At 40.6% G+C, this 17,923-nt stretch overlaps 1 protein-coding gene across 1 annotated transcript in view; it reads left to right on the top strand.

Moving 5' to 3' along the window:
- The window catches only part of SYTL5 (synaptotagmin-like 5), a 51,925-nt gene that overhangs the window by 20,733 nt on the left and 13,269 nt on the right, over positions 1-17,923 (top strand). Inside the window, exons 4-10 of the mRNA XM_010135012.1 lie at positions 459-591; positions 2,422-2,541; positions 5,229-5,385; positions 6,957-7,086; positions 8,858-8,964; positions 13,566-13,658; positions 17,662-17,727. Coding sequence (XP_010133314.1) covers positions 459-591; positions 2,422-2,541; positions 5,229-5,385; positions 6,957-7,086; positions 8,858-8,964; positions 13,566-13,658; positions 17,662-17,727 — 806 coding nt within the window. The remainder of the gene's footprint in view (positions 1-458; positions 592-2,421; positions 2,542-5,228; positions 5,386-6,956; positions 7,087-8,857; positions 8,965-13,565; positions 13,659-17,661; positions 17,728-17,923) is intronic.

Here is a 17,923-nt window from a genome sequence, read left to right as displayed (position 1 = left end):
GGTGATGGGTATGGGCATCTGCAGAGAGAGGGACTGGCTTGCTGCCATTGAAAAAATGCCTGGTACAAATGTTCTGCTTGACAAAATGCGGGTTTTGACAATATCATTGTGCTTCAGAAGCTGCCATACTGGCAAGTGTCTAATGTTCTTTGGGTTTTGATTTTATACAGCCTTTTATTTCGGGTCTTTTGGTTATTAAATGTGGCCTGTGATAAATTCAGAAGCATAGTTCAAAATGAGTTGGTAATGAGAAATGTTTCAAGCTACTTCAAGCTTTGTTTTCTTTTAGTAAAAGGAAAATCCCCCAAAACCCCCCAAGGTTGTTTTTTTCATGACATCTTATCATATGATTTTATTTAATACTGAAAAATGGAAAATCTGTTTTTATAGGTTGTTTGATATGTGCTGCCTTTTTTGTGCAAACATTCACTTTTTGTTCGTTTCCTCTTCCAATGAAGATCCAGTTTCCAGTAAAGATGAAGGAAGAGCATTTAAAGATCAGCATCAAGAGAATGAAGAAAAAAGACCAGATGTATCAATCTCCTCCACAAATGGGCATAAATCAGTCTTCAGCGGGCATAGAAAGATAGGGTAACGCCTTTTCTTTTGGAAACTGATAAATCGGGTAACAGCTGTATATGGCTGGATGGATTTTCTTTTGAGGCTCTCCAGCATTCTACATCAGCTTCAAATTTCCCAGGGTTAGACACAGCCTTCGTTTAAAAGCCTGCACACTATAATTAGACCGCTGTTTCCTGGGAAATGCAGCAATAATTACTCTTCAGCTATAAAGGTAGTGGAAAAAAGGCAATTTACTCCTGGATTTTTCTTGTTTATACTTGGAAGGAACAGAGTGTCCTTAAAGGCAGGTTTGCTGAAGAAGTAAATGCAAAACGAAGCATTTGGAGGGCCTGGGTTCTACGTATACTGGTTGGTTCTGCTCATGAGTCAAGTTTTCCTTTAGCTTCCAGTTGTGCAGATGCAGCCTAACAGTCGAGCAGTGCCCTGTTTTTGTGTGTGTGATAGTGAACCAACAGGCACGTTGCTGATCATCTTGCAGCCTCGGTGATGTGTGTGACCCAAGTCTGGCTGTGCTCTTAGAGGAGCACTGGCTCTCGGGGAACACGGACGGATGCATTGAATGTGTGGCTGCACGAGTGGCATCTGGATGTAACTTGAGGCTATTGGGTGGATGGGAAGAAAAATTGGATGAATGTTCGTATCATAGCTGCAGCTCAGTGGGCTGGTACTTGGAGAAGTTTGTTTCTATTGGAAGACAGAATACATTTTTAAATGGATCTTAAATATAGGGTAGGTAGTTAGCTTTCTGTAGCTTTTTTTACTTCTGAGGAGAGCTGAGTATGGAATTACTTGTGCCAGTGACCGCAGAAATTAACATGAGTGATTTATCACTCTTTAATACTGGGAAAAAGAGCATCTGAATGTCTCTGGCTTCTCAAATTAAGGTGAAGAAAGAACCAGTTTAACAGAAGCTAGATGTGGCACTAAGTCATGCTGTAGTGAGCTATAGCATGGTAGCTATAGTAAGAGGCATTAAAGTTTACTTTTCTAATTCTCTTCTCATTTGTATCCTTTGCACAAATGTATTAGTCATATTCCCCTATGAGAAACATTTTTTAATATGTAATTGTCTGCTGTTTATTTTAGTGGTGTCCAGCCTTTTTCAGTTTGTGGCCTGAAAAGTTTTCTGGTGGTGGCATTACCCGTAAAGGAAATTAATTCTCTTAGGATTAAGACTTGCTTTTCCTCATGTATTTTGTGGCCTCTCTTAGAAGTAGTTAATTATTCCTCCTCTTCCTTTCTTGCTCCTTCTTCCTCCCTCAGGTTCGACACTGATATATCTCATGAGTGGATTTGTTTTAGCAAAACCATTTTGGAGCCAACTCCTACAGACACTTAGTGTCAAGGGATAATATAACAGTCTGTTAAACTTGTTGTTTATAAGTCTATGAAGAATAGTATTACTTTTCAAAACTTTTTCACTACTTTAATTTCTGTTTTATTAGACCACATATTGCAGGTTAAGGGGGTAATGTTATGTTTTTGGTAAAAAGCATGTTAAGGCTTATAATTGAGGGGGAAAAAAGCATGTTAATGCATATAATTGAGGAAATTGCAAAGAAATCTTTAAGAGAAAATACATATGGTGTAATTTGCTAGGTGAAAGTACAGATACTTAGTAAAAAATACTTCTGCTGTGTATAAACTGTAAAAAAAAAAAAATGAGATATTTTCTCAAAAGGCAGTTCTTGTTCAAAGACTGAAGTGGCCGCGTTGAGTAGGAGGGATATCTTAATGTTTTGTGTCAGTGATGTGCACATCATGGTATTTCAGTTAGGCTGCTTTGTCTTGGGAAGAACCTTCCAACTTTAAAAATCTTTTATTCCCTGTTTTCATTAGGAAGGTAATTAGGGCGGTTACTAAAGGAGAAATTACAAAAGATGAAGGTGAAAAGAACACAGGCTCGGAAGGGGAAACCCAAAGTCTGCGCAGTGGCAAGTCAACGCCTTGCTCCGAGAGGTGAGCAGCAGAAATCTGGTACAGCTCACGCTGGGATTGACCTAGGGCGGTGTCATAGTCCTATGGGTTGCATGGCGTTCTGTGAATGCTTAGCATTAATATTTTCTGAGAAGCAGAGCTCATTTAGAAAAAAAAAAACAAACCTTAAAAAGTTACCTCCATCCATCTTCCTTTTCTCCCTTGTGTTCGGCTCATGACTGCTCTTAGTATATTGGTTTTTTGTTTTCTGACTTTTAATTGATGACCTATGTTCATGTTACAGAACTGAGGCACTTTGTTCCAAAGCGTTTCTTCAGTAAAGACATGTTAATCTTTTTAGTTGCATTGCCAAAATTGATGGTACTTCACCTACCAGCAGAGAAACTGAGAGAGAATTCTTGTTCTTTCTGAACATTCCTGTGTAAGAGAAGATGCACTGAGCTGGGAACACTGAGTCCCGGGACATGAGTTCATCTCTTCAACTGGTTTATTATTCCAGTGAAAATGTTTACTGATTTTGCAGCTGAATGAACTGAAAGGATGCATCAGGATACATCTAGGAGAAATAGATGGGAGTTTCAGACCCATCCACTGAGGCACACTACCCCATCATACTAAGTTCTTGTCTACCACACGGAAATGGATAGCATATATACCTTGTAGCAGCATTTTCTTTTGTTGTCTACTTAATATGTGTATAAAATGTGTCGAAACTTTCTCTACTAGCAGACTGAAATAAGGGCAAAGTATAGGGTAGGTGTAACGTGCTAGCAGGTTTGATGTGCAAGCACTCAGTCTGACTGATGCCTCCTGCAGAAGGCTTTGTAACGTTTTCAAATTTGTAATCCCAGCCCGCTAGTATTTCTGAACACTTCTCGTGATTAACATTAGTTTACACTGTGAGGGAAAAAATCTGCAACAACTATCATTGTAGCAGAATATCACAACAATCCGTCAAAATTGGTGTAACGTGCAGTAAAACTCAGGTTTTCAACATTTTGGCTACTTTCCGTACACTGGCAGGTTTGGAAATTAAGGTGTGTGCACCTAAGGGTAATAGTTTTGATAAAATGTATGACAGCCAGTAACCCCGATTATTCTGACTTTGCACAAAAGACATGTCTTTCTGTAAAGGACTAAAATTCAACCACAGCACATTTAGCAGGATTTGCTGATGCTGATCGCGAGCTCATAAAATTAAAAAGTGGCAGTGCCTGAATGTGTATTGCACATCCATGTGCTTATTATGCGTTATCTACTCTTGTCAGTATACGGAATTGGATAGTAATTATTAAAAAGACAAAAACATGGTTGTACAACGTCTGTGGTTAGTCCTGCGCTTGGGGTTTTCCTTTGTATTCCTTGTTTTCAGTAACTCCACCAGCGTGGACTCGGAGCCTGTGCTCGCTGCTTAATGTAGTGGTGAGGCAGGAGTTGTGTTCCAGAGTGTTTTTTCTCAGTCCAACAGTAGTTCTAATAAAAACTTCCATTGTGGTAAAGATTTTTACTGCAGTTACTCTAAAAACGATGTAACAGCTTAAATCAAGTGAAGGTGAAATTCAGCCTTCAAATCTGAAATATTTATTAAGCAAGCCTCTTTTGGCTAAAAATATACTGTAAGTTCCAAGAACATTCTCCAGCAAACTTGCACTACTGCTGTCCTCTGACACTGTATTTTCCATATGAAAAGGGTGCGATTCCAGCATCAATTCCTATTTACCAGCAATTTTTTAAAGTAGTATGCAGAAATGTACGCAGAACTGTTACTGTCCTGAGATTTCTGAGTTGTGAAGAAAAATTAAAAAGCTTAAACTGATTTGTGGAGAAACAAGAGTAGCCAAGAACTTGTATCTGTATTGCAAATCAAATTTCAAATGGAAATAAAACTTTAATTGAAAATGTGTTGAAATACATTTTAAAATAATTTTCATTGTTTCAAAAAGTCAAAGTGCAACAGTTTACCCTTTCTAACCCTCAATGTTCACAGGGACTAATGAGTATTTTCTAGTATAAAAAGTCCCATGGAAAAATTTCTACCTGTTGTGGTATTAGATAGCATTTGAGTTCTGATGTGCTGATGACAGATGATTTTTCGTCATTTTGCTAACATGAAGCCTGGCAAAAAACCTTGTCTACCTTCCCTGGCTTTCCAAGTTGACTGAAGGAATCATCCAGCTTGGGTCAGGATACAAAGAGGACAGGAAACAAGTTGTTTTTCTGGAGAGGATGGAGAGCAGGTAGCTAAGGATTTCAGACTTTCTGGAGATGGTTCTGTTGTTATCATTGGCTGCAGAACTGGCCAGAATTGTCATGTCATGGTGGTTTTTCTTTCAAACCACGGAGCGGCCTGGTAGGAAGTGTTAGCTGAGTCGTTGCACCTAGTGCTGGAGTGCAAATGTGGTGTTGAACAAGCACGGATGAATGCAGCTCCTGCAGCGCGGCCAGGAGCTGCCCCTTTGGGCTACTAGCAGCTCCGGTAGTGCTGAAAACACTTGTACTACCCAGATGTATAAAGTAGTTGTAATTGGCCTTTGCCTGTGTTTTTCTTTCCAGAGGACCATGTCCTTGCGGTGGATCACAGAGTTCATCCAGGACAATGTTATTCTAGTAGACCGTTACCGTGGCTGTTTTCGTGCAATGGATTGCTAAACGTGTTGCTTTGGTTTGCCCAGCGCAATAATGCTTTGATCCTCTTCTCCCCGCTCCAGAGGGAGCACTCTGTCGCTGAACAGCAGTGATGCCGAGGCCGCTGCAGGCCGTCTGACGGGAGCCGTGGGTCCTGTGAACAGAGGCAACGTCCCCCTGCCTTCCCTCCCAAGGTCCCCGGCACTCAGCGTGCGTAGCATGACCGTGGATTATAGCAGGGTGAGTACGGCGATGCAGAGCTGACACGAAGCAAGATGGGTTGGCTGGTATGTGCCCTGTTAGATTGATTCACAGCCCGGAAAGAACAAGCCGGACAGAGAAGGGTTTTTTCTTCAACTCTGCTGGGAACAGTGAAGATCTCCACTAGAACAGGATTTGTCATGCTCTATCAATGACGTGGGTTTTGGTTTGGCAGACATTTTGCTTTTGTCTAAAAATTGCTCTTAAGGTCTAGCATTACATAATGACTTACAGATTCCGAACTGGGAAGCCCAAGGGATGGGAGTCAGCGTTTTTGGCACTTCAGGGCCATGAGTAAGTGCTATGAACTAAGGATGTGACTTCCGAGCATGCAGGGTCCAGCATGCTCCCACTGACTTCTTCTAAGGAAAACTTCGCAGACTCAGCACTTGCTGAAGAACAGGCCACGCTGATTTTAGGTTTTCCTGGATTTGGACTTTGCTTAAATTATGGCAAAATGTGTGCTAGATGCTCTATCAAAATGAAAGATGGGGTCCCTCTGACCCACTGTTAGGCCTCTTGGGATGGATGCAGCCACGTCTGAGCTAGCTGCCTTGGCCGTTTGGTAACAAGCAGAAGATGTGGCTCATCTTGCCAAAAGCAAACACTCTTCGTTCGCAGAGCCCCTGCCTGTTTGTCAAGCAGCTCCTCCTGGCTGTGCACCGAGACTCTCATCCTGAATTAATCTCAGTGACCCCTCCTAAGAAATCAGGATTGTTCTAGCAAGTCATTCTAAGTTGCCATGACTTAAGGAAAGCAAAATATTTAATCAGAGGTAATGCCTTTTAATGTTTGGAAAAAAGTAGATGGGCCATTTGAGATCAGAACCCTTTTGAATGAATCACATTTTTTCTAACTCCCAAATACTCGGTCTAATACATTGTCTTTCCTAATGAACAATGCGTTAGTATGTATGAAGGGCAGTTTTGGGAGTTATTAAATAAATCGATAGTTGTTTTATTTGTACTCTTGTTGGCACACAGACTGACTTGATTTCAGGAGCATTAGATTTGGTTGAAAAAGGCCAATCCATTTAATTTCGATGGAGTTATGCTGTTAACTATTCCTTTACTGGAAGGCAAAAAGCCATAATGATGTCAAGCATATTGGCTTTGTTTAAGGGGTTATACTGACAAAATTTAATTATTTGTGGTCCATTTGGTTTTACCCTAACTGAAATCATAATGCTGGTATAAAAACCAGGGTTTATGATTTCTTTCTATTTTTTCTTTTCTTTTTTCTTTTTTCTTCTCCAAGGTAAGTGAACTTTTAATAGATTCGAGAGTTGCTGATGCATTGCTCTGATGCATTGCTCTGGTTCTTTAGTTGCAAACTCAGAACGTGTGCATAAATTACATCTTTGTGCCAATTTTATGCAGATCTGCGCTAGGCAAAGCAGATTAGATTGTAATATAGATATATTCAGTAATAGGCTGGATGCTAAAGGAGATTTGGAGTACAGGGAGCTAATAGAAATGACCCTTTTGGATACTAACAGTGAATAAGCTCACTTTTGTATTTATGGGATGTGCATTTTTTCTATTGGGCAGGACACTGGCTTAGAAAATGGCACGATTATTCCATCAAGTGAAAGCATACCTGAAGATTTAGTGAAGAAGCACTGTAGGAAAGCATCTGGAACACCTTCCATTGCAGTTTCTAGGGTATCTTTGTCATCAGGCAAGTATTAAGTCTTTTCCTTCTTTCTACCAGCCTTTATCATCAGCGAATTATTCATAGTCTCATGACTCGTCTCCATGTGTTTTTAAAGCACATTGAAGGATCAGATGTAAGTTTCATAAATTTGTTCATGTTCATTCTGAAAAATCCTCCTTTCTTTTAACCAAGTTTTTATCACCTCACAAGTTTCACATTGGAAAAAATGGTAATCCCAACCCCAGAAATGTAGGCACAATGTTAGTATCGGGTAAATCGCATTTTAGAATTGTTACCGGATTTCTTTCATAATTGCACATTGTTACATCATTCTCTGTCTGGTCAGCTGTATAAAATACTACCTATCTGCTCTTTGTGTAAAATACCACTGTGCTGCTGCCATTGCCTTTCACACACGCTTTGGCCAGAAGTGAATTTGGGAAACAATGAGCTGTCAAAGAACAAGTCTCTTGCAGACTTCACGTCACTTCATTTTCGTATGTGATGTACTGAACCAGCTGATCCATCCGTAATCTACCTCATTTCATTGGAGGCTGTTGGGTAAGTGAGGCTTGCACAAGAAAGTGCTATCAAAGCCACTTTGCAACAGCAGGTAGAGACCCTCCTGTCTGAAAGAGGAGGCAGGAGCACCCTGCACTCTTCTGCTTGTCCCAGACGCTTTTTTTGCTTCTTACAGGGCTAACAGCATGGTTCAGAGTTACAGGTTTCTCTCTGAAACACAGAGGGGCTGACTATATTTCAGCTGAATTTAGCCCAAAGCAGGAACCTAGTGGCATATCCCACAGAGCTAATCAAAGAAGATGACATTCTTCACCTTCGATTTTCTAACTTGAGAATATTGTACAGTGCAGCTCCAGGCAGAGAGGTTACAGGCTGCTACTTCTTTATGAAGTGAAAATTCTCCTGCTTCTGCTACCTTATAAAATAAAGGTTTTCCTAATAGAAAAGAACTGGCCTCATGTTACCAAAGCAGATGGATGCTGAGCAATGTTGCAGGCAACTTGGGAACAGACTTCAGGCTCTTCATTGTCTTGTTGGAGGACCTCAAAGGACCTTAAGCTCAGGAGACTGGCCTTTTTTGTCACATCAGCTATAGCCCAGTTAGAAAATGAACAGTTGAAAACTTTCCAGATTCCTACCTGCAGGATCTTAAAGTATTCTGCTCCCCCTCTTTCTTTCTCAATATATTGAACAGTTGCACAAAAGATTTATATGGAGGGGGACTGAGTCTTTCTTCAAGACTTCTAACATGTCCTATGCCTGTAGGGTGGGTAAGACCTGTAGGACTGAAAGAAACTTGCGCAGGTCTTGAGTCGTTTGCTTCCTCCTCCCTTCTGTACAGGGAACACCCGTAACATCAGAATTACCTTTTATATCCATCTGTATCTCTAGTGGCTTAATTCTGAAGCAGATGATGGAGAGAGTTTGGGAAACGTGACTGTCACTGTTAACACCTGGTCTGCAAGTTTTGCAATGTTCCAGGCTGATAGTCCTACCTGCAGAAAGTCCAAAGCCTGATCTGTAGTGCCATCCGCAGCAGACAATTCTAGCAGTGGAAGCAGTATTGACCAGGAAGACTGAGCAGCATCAGAAAGTATATTTTTTCATTTATCATATTGATGTTCAGTTGTCATAGAGTTTGTGATAGAATTTGGTTTGGTGGGGTTTTTTTAAGAAATAATCGGGTTTGAAACAACACTTTCTAAAGTGGGGAAGGTGAAACAATATTTTTGTACAGATTATAGTAAATATTTTAATTGGTTTTATTTTCCAGATCGTAGCCGATCTGAGATAGATTTGAGTGAATCTTTCTCTGAAGGAAATGAGGATACTCTGAGCATACGAAGCAGATCTGTACCTAGTGCCTTAGACAAGGAACTGGTGAGTTTTGAGTATCTAAATGTTTACCTGGTGGAAACCCTGTTTGTTCGGGCTTATGAAACCAGCGCTCTGTGTATATTTGTGTGAAATAAAGCAACGCGGAGCATTACTTCCAAAATACTTCATGAGGTTTTAAACAGCTTTATCTTCTAAGTATGTTTGCTGAAGAATGATTCCAATGAATATCATGGTCACGTGGTCACAGCTCGTTACTGATTTGCTAGTTTAAAAAGGGACAGACCCACAGAAAGGTTTTTTTCTCTGCAACTTTTATAGCCTCGGGGAAAAGGTAAACTCCCCGAGAGCTACACAAAAGAGCTGAAAAAGAAAAGGTTGCTAGTAAAAATTGATTTCAGGTGCTATATTACAGAGTGCTGCAAAGTTCTGTTAATTCATACTTTCTTAGATGTTCGCTTTGATTCTGAGAAATACTGTGTTTGTCTGTCTTGTCTTCTGTCTGTCTATATAGTGTTTGTCTGGTTTTAATTTTCCCCTTACTTGTTTTGCAACTGAAGCCCCAACTTTCTGTTCTCTCACTGTTGCTTGCCTCTTACTGTTCACTGTTTCCTCCCATACATCTCCTTGCATTTTTCTAAGGATTCTATGGGCTGCTTTTTCTGAAGAGATTCACAACTTCCCGCTCCTCGTGTACACGTATCCAAGATAAACAAGTATCAAAGCTGTAAAGCAAACATCAATGCTATAAAAGAATTTCAGAGCTTGTTAAATATGCATGAGGAAGGAGAAAAAAAGAGGGAATTTAAATAATTCTTCATCTAATTATAGGTTGAGCAAGTTTCCAAGCGTGTGCTTGTAACTTTAAAAAAACCACATAACCCTTTGCTTTATGGTTTATGCATTTTGTCTGTTGTCATAGTCCTTCCCCACCCTCTGCTCCTCTCAGAAGAGCATTGGCCACGGGAGATGCCTCCCCTTCCTCTAGCATTTGATACTTGTAGCTTGGTGGAAAAAACCGTGTTGGAATTCCCATCTCTTTTTTTAATCGTAAGAGAATTTGCTGTAGCATTGCTTTGCTTGGGTTAATCTTTAAGGAAGTAAAAAAAGCCCTTCCTGTGTGTGAGATTTCTGTGGAAGAAAGACTGCAAAATTAAGCGGTTTATTTTTTTAATTGGAGTAAAGAAAAAGGATTTATTCTTGATGAAGAAACTGGAAAATATTGCAGAAACAAGGTATAATATACGAAAATACAAACGTTAAATATTTTTCTATCAACTTTCTGCTCTAATTATACAGAGTGCAGTAGTTATGACTTAAGGATTTCTCTGGGGCAGGTGCTAGAGACATGAAGTTCAGAGTGGTTTTTCTGTTCTTTGATTCCACCCCCCACCCCCTCCCCTTATTCAGTTTGTTTGGTTTTTTTCCTTTTTCTTTCTTGCTGACTCTGAACAAAATTTCAGATTGCATCGCAGCAGCTCGCTAGCTTCTTTGCTAACATAGCAGACCTCCCTGGTGGCATAACCTCGATTCCGTTGCTTCGTGGTCTGTGAGTGCTAATTCCCCTTTAAGCTTTGTTTATAATGGGGTTTATAGATCTCTCATTCCACCCAAGTCCTCACTCGCTCTGTCTTATGCAATCGGTCGATTGCATTCATCAGCCTTAGTGTTACCATCGTTTTGTAGGTTAGCTCGACTCACAGGAGTCCTTCAGAGTCTTGCCCTACATTCATTCTGGCTGCAGCGCTTTGAGATAAAAGTTATATTCCTGATGGAGTTTAGCTTGTTTGGTGTTTGCTGTAAAAGGCAAGAAGAAATATAGCGATGGCCATAATGAGAGATCCCGCATTCTGAGGGGAGCTATACCTCCTTTTCTCCTGGCCAGCTAGTGGAGCCAGCTGACGATCTCCACTCTCATTGCGGGATGATGGGAGCTAATGGCAGTGGTGTGGGAGATGCCACATGTCAACAGCAGAAACATTGCTGGAATTTATCAGCTGAAAGGATGGGAAAAGCTTTGCTCCCCGCTCTATTAGGAACCCATTACACGTACAGGGAGATCAGCTGGGAAATTGAACGGGTATTTTGCTTCCTTACCTTCACGTTTCTTGATAGTGAGAAGGGATAACCCCCAGAAACCAACGTACCGTAGTCCATGTTTATCAGGGAGTGTGGGGAACCAGCTGAATCTAGTGGTGTGTTCAAGTGTGAGCACCCTGTCTAACGAGGTGTGTGTTGCATTTCCGACCAAGCAGAAGCTCAGCTTGTTACATGCTCAGCTATTTTACTAGAAGTAATTGGATAACGTGCATTTTATAACCCCCGCTGCAGTCCATGAGATTAATGCCCTACTATCTGTAACTTTGATAAGCTAATAACACTAACCAATCATGTAGCTGCAGTTCTGTAACACCTCCTGAGAAACTTAATCATTGCGGTGCAAAATGAATCAAGAGCGTAGGTTAAACCTTAACCCTTTTTTTTTTTTGTAGTTTTAGATACCTGCTTGCAGCCAAGTGGTAGCCAGCTAGCTGTCATTAGGGCTCTCTGTGAAGCACTGTTTGTATTTGAGAGTCTAGACCTGAAACGCCCCCGTCTGAAGACGGCGCTGTACTTCATTTTTGCCTTGTATTTAATTATTCAGCAATAAAAATGTAGCATTGATTGCTTATTTAGCAACGGTTGTTTATTACATTGTTTAGGTATACAGCAGTGTAAAGGAAAGAGTTTTGCATGTGTTACTAGAAGGGTGGGGATTTTGGGGTTTTATTTTAGCTTTATTTGGTGTGTCTTTACTTTGGAAGGATTCAGCTCTTTATCTGTCTCCCTGAAACAGTTTTCTTCTGTTGTGCCTGGGTCTCTGTGGACTTTTTTCCTTAGAGCATAAAATATCTAGGACTTCTTTTTTTCCGTGGGATGATAACAGTGCCCTGAATAGATTAGAAAGAGAAGAGACCAGCAGAGGAAGCTTTTTGTAAGAATACGAAGCTGAAGAGGGGTATTTGCTTCAGTATGCAAATTTTGGTCCCAAATAGAGCGATGGCTCGTCCTGATTTCCCTCTGCTCAATATTAAACATGCAGTTACAACTGGAAAGTAGTAATTGAAAATTTTGCATCACTCAGCTGGTTTTATTCCAGTTCAGTCACTGGAGCAAAGAGGAGGAGATGGATCAGCTAGTTCTGTGCATACTAGTGACAGATGCTCTGCACTTCTTTACAGCCGAACTGTGACAGTTCAACTCCCCAGCAGCGTTTCTGCTCTGCTCTGGTTTTCCTGATTAGCACAGAGATCTGTGAGGCTCCTGAGTTTGAATACAGTGCTTCTCGGTTTAGTTTAGGAGAGTGAGAGCAGCTAAGCAATAGAGAGTGAGGTAGGTCACCGCATGAGATTTTTTTATAACTGCAGGCAGATATAAAGAAGTTGAGTATTTATTTTCATTAAAACTGAAAGCAGCGTCTTTCAAAATACCTGCCATAAGGTTAAAGGAAATGCTTGAAACTTCCAAGCTACACTTAAAAAGATGATAGCTGTCTGTTGGGGTTTTTTCCCCTGTAACTTTTACCTAAATTTAACAGTCCTGTTAGGTCCATCAACCAGATTTTAAGTTTCTTTTTAGATTTTACTTTACCAGTCTGTTTAAAAAATGAAAAATTCTGTTCTGTATATGAGGTACAGATGTTACAGTTCAGTCTTGCTTATTAAAACTCAAACATATTTATGAAGCTTTGCAATTACTGATTTTTTTCCTCCAATTTTTAAAATTCTTAAACTAATATTTTGTTATTTTTAAATCATGCATATCAACTGGATTTTTTGTTTACCCCTCAAATATATTCAGTATGTTTGATGGCAGGACCAGTTTCTTTCCATGCAGTTTGACAATAACCCAGGACTTTTAGCACTGCCTTTTAGAGAGGGGGTCTATGTTAATGATCCTGTTCACGAAATTGTCACCTGCCACCAAAGACAGTATGAAAGGGTGCAAGCATATCGCAAACGGTGGTTTTGTCCATTCGTGTGAGTGTGACTGGTAAAAATGTGGATCATAATTAGAAAATTGGGTTGCTGGATTGTGAAAAAATATGTCCCATAAAATGTGGAAGCTGGACTGTAACTAAGAAATCAGTCATCTAACGGCTTCTGGCTACAGATGTCTTCAGGTAAACCAGTATCGATGGTGCCTGGGTTTCTGCTATCGGACCTTAATTCATCATTTCTTTGTTAAGATTTGAAAAATTCTCCCCATGTCCCTCTCAGAATTCCAAACCTGAATTCCTGAATGCAAATAGTAGTAAGTAGAATGAGATAATTCACACAGGATGGTTAGTAGGCATGGAAGAGGGTTCTGTTCATGTCCATGCACAGGTGTGTGCCTCCAGAATAAGATACGAAGTATGTGTGTCAGTTTTTCAGTTCTCAAGCATTTGAATCCTGAAACCATAACAGCATCTTTTCCCCTTTTACCTTGTGCCTGTGCAGAGATGTGGAAAATAGAAATCAAAATTCCTCTAGCAGTTAGAATTTTGAATGCACCCTGCACTGTCTTCCGAAAGTGGAAAATACACGGAACAAAACTAAGCTATCAACTAAGCTGACCAAGTACAGAGCAGAACGTGATGACTGAAATGCCTGTTTGTCATTTAGGATTATCTGGATGAAACAGAAGAAGATATTGATGATGTAGTGGCCTCTCCTTATTCAAGGAAACATGGACATTTGACAAGTGGATTATCAACAGTAAGATCTTGAGTAGAAAACATATGCTTTTTCCTTCCGCAAAAGACCATTGATCCCTCAAAAAGGAGCTTTTCATACCACTTAGCAGCAGCTCATCTTTCATTCTGCATTTGAGAAGCATCCCTTAACATTTAGATAGGTTTTTCCATTTCTAGTGCTGTTTAAAGCTAAAATGCTGTTCTCTGCAGCGCATGTGAAGAGAAAAACATCTTGCATGCTCATCAGCAGATTTCCTCATGTGCTCAGGGTACCACCAAGCTGACATGTGGAGAAGGTAAACCACAGGTGTTGGTGGTACCTGATTGCGCAGCTTTGCAGAGGAGTACTTAATCCCAATTTACTTGATATGAAGAGACAAGACTGGTGGGGTCTTCCAGCTCAAACCGCTTTCCTGGTTGTTCAGGTTCTTGGGACACAAATACTCATCCGTGTGTTTGCAAACAAGCCGTTCCTGTGGCATCATTGTCTATCCCCCAACTCAGCTTCTCCCATTCTTCCTGATGTGACTACTGTGCCACCCACATCTGAAAAATATTTCTCTTTACAGTGAGGAGGGAGATACTTGGGGATTTTGGGTGGTGACAACTTTTCTGCCTTCTGCAATTGTAGTATTTTCCTACCATCATTTTCTGTTTCTTGTCACACCAACAAACTATATATTGTCAATCAGACGTCTGAGTCTTGTGGTTTTTTAACTGTTGCGACTTCATCTTGGTTTTAAAAGAATAGCTGTGTTTTCAGGTGCTTGAGGTGCAACAAAATTAGCACAATAAGCCTTAAGCGGTTCATTATGCAGCCTGTTATTCATGGGATAAGAAAATATATTATAAAATTAGCCTTTAACATGTCTAGTTTATGACTGCCTGTTGTGTTCCTCATTTTTGGGATCTGGCACTTAGGATGTGGGCAACTGATAGCATCTTCGGAAAAGTCAAGTTGCCCCCTCTGGCCACTCTTCATGATTTGGGCCTAAGAAAAGCTCTGGTCAGCATATAGAATATCAGAAAACTGCAAGAAGGTCCAGGTAGAAGATGAGAAAACTGCAGAAGATGAAGAGAGCTGAGGAATCTGTATTCTCTTCTCTGAGGGAAGAGAAAATTTCATCCACGGCAATAACCAATGAACTGTCCTTTCCAGACTGCATCGCCATCAGCCCCCATACAAGCAGGGCCCAGGGAATGCCGCCTTTGGCTCTTCATCCCAAAGAGATGGAGTTGGCTGAGTCCAAGCTTGGCTTATCTGGGAAGGGGAAAGGGCTGAGAAAATTGCTGTCACAGAGCATTTTGGTAGCTTATATCTGGCCATGTCCAGACCCTTTTCCCTTCTGATTTGTTTAGTTCACAGAAACAGACACAACTGAGATGACGTGTCACTTCACACCAGATCAGACTTGAGCAAATGTAGCCTGAGGGCACTGGTCTAATTAGACCCACTTACCCGAGGTTGGCTGTGACTCATTGTCTCTGTTTGCTGGTCCCATGAATTTTTAAAGACAGAATTTTTTTTTCCCTCTGAATGTTGATATGAGTTTTACGTGCCTAAGTGCTTTCTCCATTTTGCCCTCTAATCGAGGAGGTGCGGTTGGAGAGCCTTCTCTCTGTGCTGCAGGCAGCGTTCTCTCCATACGCTGGGTTTGGTCCTTTGCTGTAGATTTCCCTTTGACAGCTTTTCCGGGGCTGTAGGTCTGAGATAATCTCACATCTCAATGCTCCCCTTTCTCTGTGTTCACCATGACGTGGCGTTTAATGTCGTTGCATGCTATGTTCATGGCGAAGTCGCGAATGGTAAGCTGCTTCTCCCTGCAAGAGGAGGTCGATTTTAGAGGTTCTTGTTTTTAATTCACCTTTAGTTGAGTGTTACTAGTTACTAACATTCCCCGTCTCTCTCTTACTTTTGGTTGTATTCTGATTGTTGTAAGCCTTTGAGCCTTCTGCACTGTATGGATTTTTTTCATGTACTTTTCTTTCAAATGGCTGTGTACTATGAAGTTACATTGAAATAATTTTATTAATGAACAGTAGGCTCTAACGGCATGGGGTTTTTAAAAAATATGATAATTTCAAGTACAGTATGAGTTCTCTGATAACGAGCATTTGAGGTAAAGGAAGAAATCTCAAAAGGTACTTGAAATCTACCTGTGAGCAAAAATCTACCTGTGAGCAAAAATCTACCTGTGAGCAAAAATCTACCTGTGAGCAAAAATCTACCTGTGAGCAAAAATCAAAATGGAAAGTGCCCTGGAACAGGAACTGTATCTCAGCATTATCTCAACTGCACCTCTGTGTTTTCCCAAAGCTAATAAATGAACCGTGTATTTAGTTTTCCCTCACTGATTCATCTCCTAAACATATTAATGAGCTCTTGTCAAGACGTGTCACATCAGTAAGACTGAACCGTTCCAGTGCCTCACTGCAGCGATAAGATATGATGAAAAACAAACAATTCTTAGTGAGGTGCTGAAACGAGGCTCTGTGATCCTCCGGATGTGGTGGTTGTTTACTACTTATGAAAGGGAAAATGAGCAGGATTCTTAAGGACATTACGTTTAGCATGTATAAATGCGGCAGAGCAGAGTCTGTGGGGGAAAATGTCAAGTATATCAAACGCTTCTATTAAACTTGTGCTATTTTTTTTGTTGTTGTTTGTAGGCAGTTTAGAAATTGTGTTTGCCTAAATTCTAGGGTTGGAGGTCTTCTATTTATTGAGGACTTTCTGATTTATTTTTTTTTCCGCAATCATTTACCCCTCACCACCTGCTTACCTAAAGATCAAGAAAAAGAGTGTTTGGATTCAGTACAGAGCAACTCATGCCCCTCCTTGTGTCGGTATAACCTTGTTTGCTCTCTGAGGTGGGCGCTCGAATGGGCAGGGATAATTTCGGCATTTTGTTGCCTACAGTGGGCCTGTTAAGTTCACTAGCGGTGCCCGTTTTCATGTGTGCTAGAGACGAAAATGCTTAAATGGTAAAGGCTGCAATTTAGCTCGAGGCTCATTAGGAATAGTAGGAAATATGACACATTTGTTGGTGTGTGTTGCTAAATCTCCAGTAGTTTTAAAGAGTTCTGTTCATGGAATTTCAGCCAGTTATACAAAGGATTAAAAGGACAAGCAATTTTATTTTTTTTAGTTGTGGATAAAGAAGGCCAACAGAAATACAAAACCCCCACCTTTTTGCCCTTTATTGTTCCTACGTGGTCTATAAAATATACTTGACGGATGATGATTGCTTGCTCTGGGTTTTGGTGTCTGTTGGTACACAGGCCTGCTTATCCCTCCAGCTTTCTGTGCTGCAGCGCCCTTAGGGAAGGTGTGTGGAGAGCTGAGTTTTGCCACAGATTGATTCTTTTTGTGTGGCTCTTCCTCTTGACTGTGCTCTTCCCTTCTCCCTGCAACTGATGAGGAAGGAGGTAGATCAAGATGTAATTTCCCTCAAGCTCGTTGGTGAGATTTCCAGATACTGCTCTAGCAAGCAAAGGAGGGGAAATGCTTCCCCCAATATTCTATTACTCTAATTTTTTTCCCCAGAGATTGATATGTTTAAAACGTGTGCATTTTTATCTTCTTACAAACTCCACAGAGAAACGGCAGTTTTTTACAAAGGTGCCAATCCTGCAAATACACGAATGCTTAGCTTTTGGCGAGCTTAAATGAGAATTGGCTTACTGCAGGTGTTAATGAGGACAAATTCAAACACAATCCAATACAAACCCACACCTGCTAAGTTGGGGTTCTAAAATGTAATTTGTTTATTTTGATACAGCAGGTACTTCATTTCTATTTAGTTACTTTGAACCATGTGTTATTCAATACTTGAACTATATGGAAAACATTGAGCTTTTCTCTGATTTGGTGACACCTTTTTCCTTCTTGCTTGCTAAGTCTTTGCAACACAAACTTCCTATTCCTGCCTACACAGACCAAGATTTACCACTGCGCTTGTTCTTTCTTACTGCAGCCATCTAATTCTCTTTTCTCTTGACCTTTTGCACCGCCTTCTTTAAAGAACTCCCCCGAAGGCTGTGACAGAAAATGGACGTATTTAAATGTGCCCGAAACAGATGGCGATACTGTGAGTTCTCCTGAACCGTCTGCTTCTCTTGCTTTTAATGTTTCTCTCTCTTTTCTCCCTCTGTGTTGACGGCTATGCCTGTGTCTTGCAAGGTTCCTCTGTGTTCGGGTTTAGGAGGTTATATATGTTTTTGAACAGTTTTGCTTCATGACTCTAAAGAAAATATCCACCATTTTTCTCAATGTCTTTGGTTCTG

Source organism: Buceros rhinoceros, unplaced genomic scaffold (genome assembly GCF_000710305.1).
Source record: "Buceros rhinoceros silvestris isolate BGI_N320 unplaced genomic scaffold, ASM71030v1 scaffold10054, whole genome shotgun sequence".
NCBI classification, from domain to species: Eukaryota; Metazoa; Chordata; class Aves; order Bucerotiformes; family Bucerotidae; genus Buceros; species Buceros rhinoceros.
Note: the sequence above shows the minus strand (reverse complement) of the source record. Positions and strands in the feature narration are given on the sequence as shown.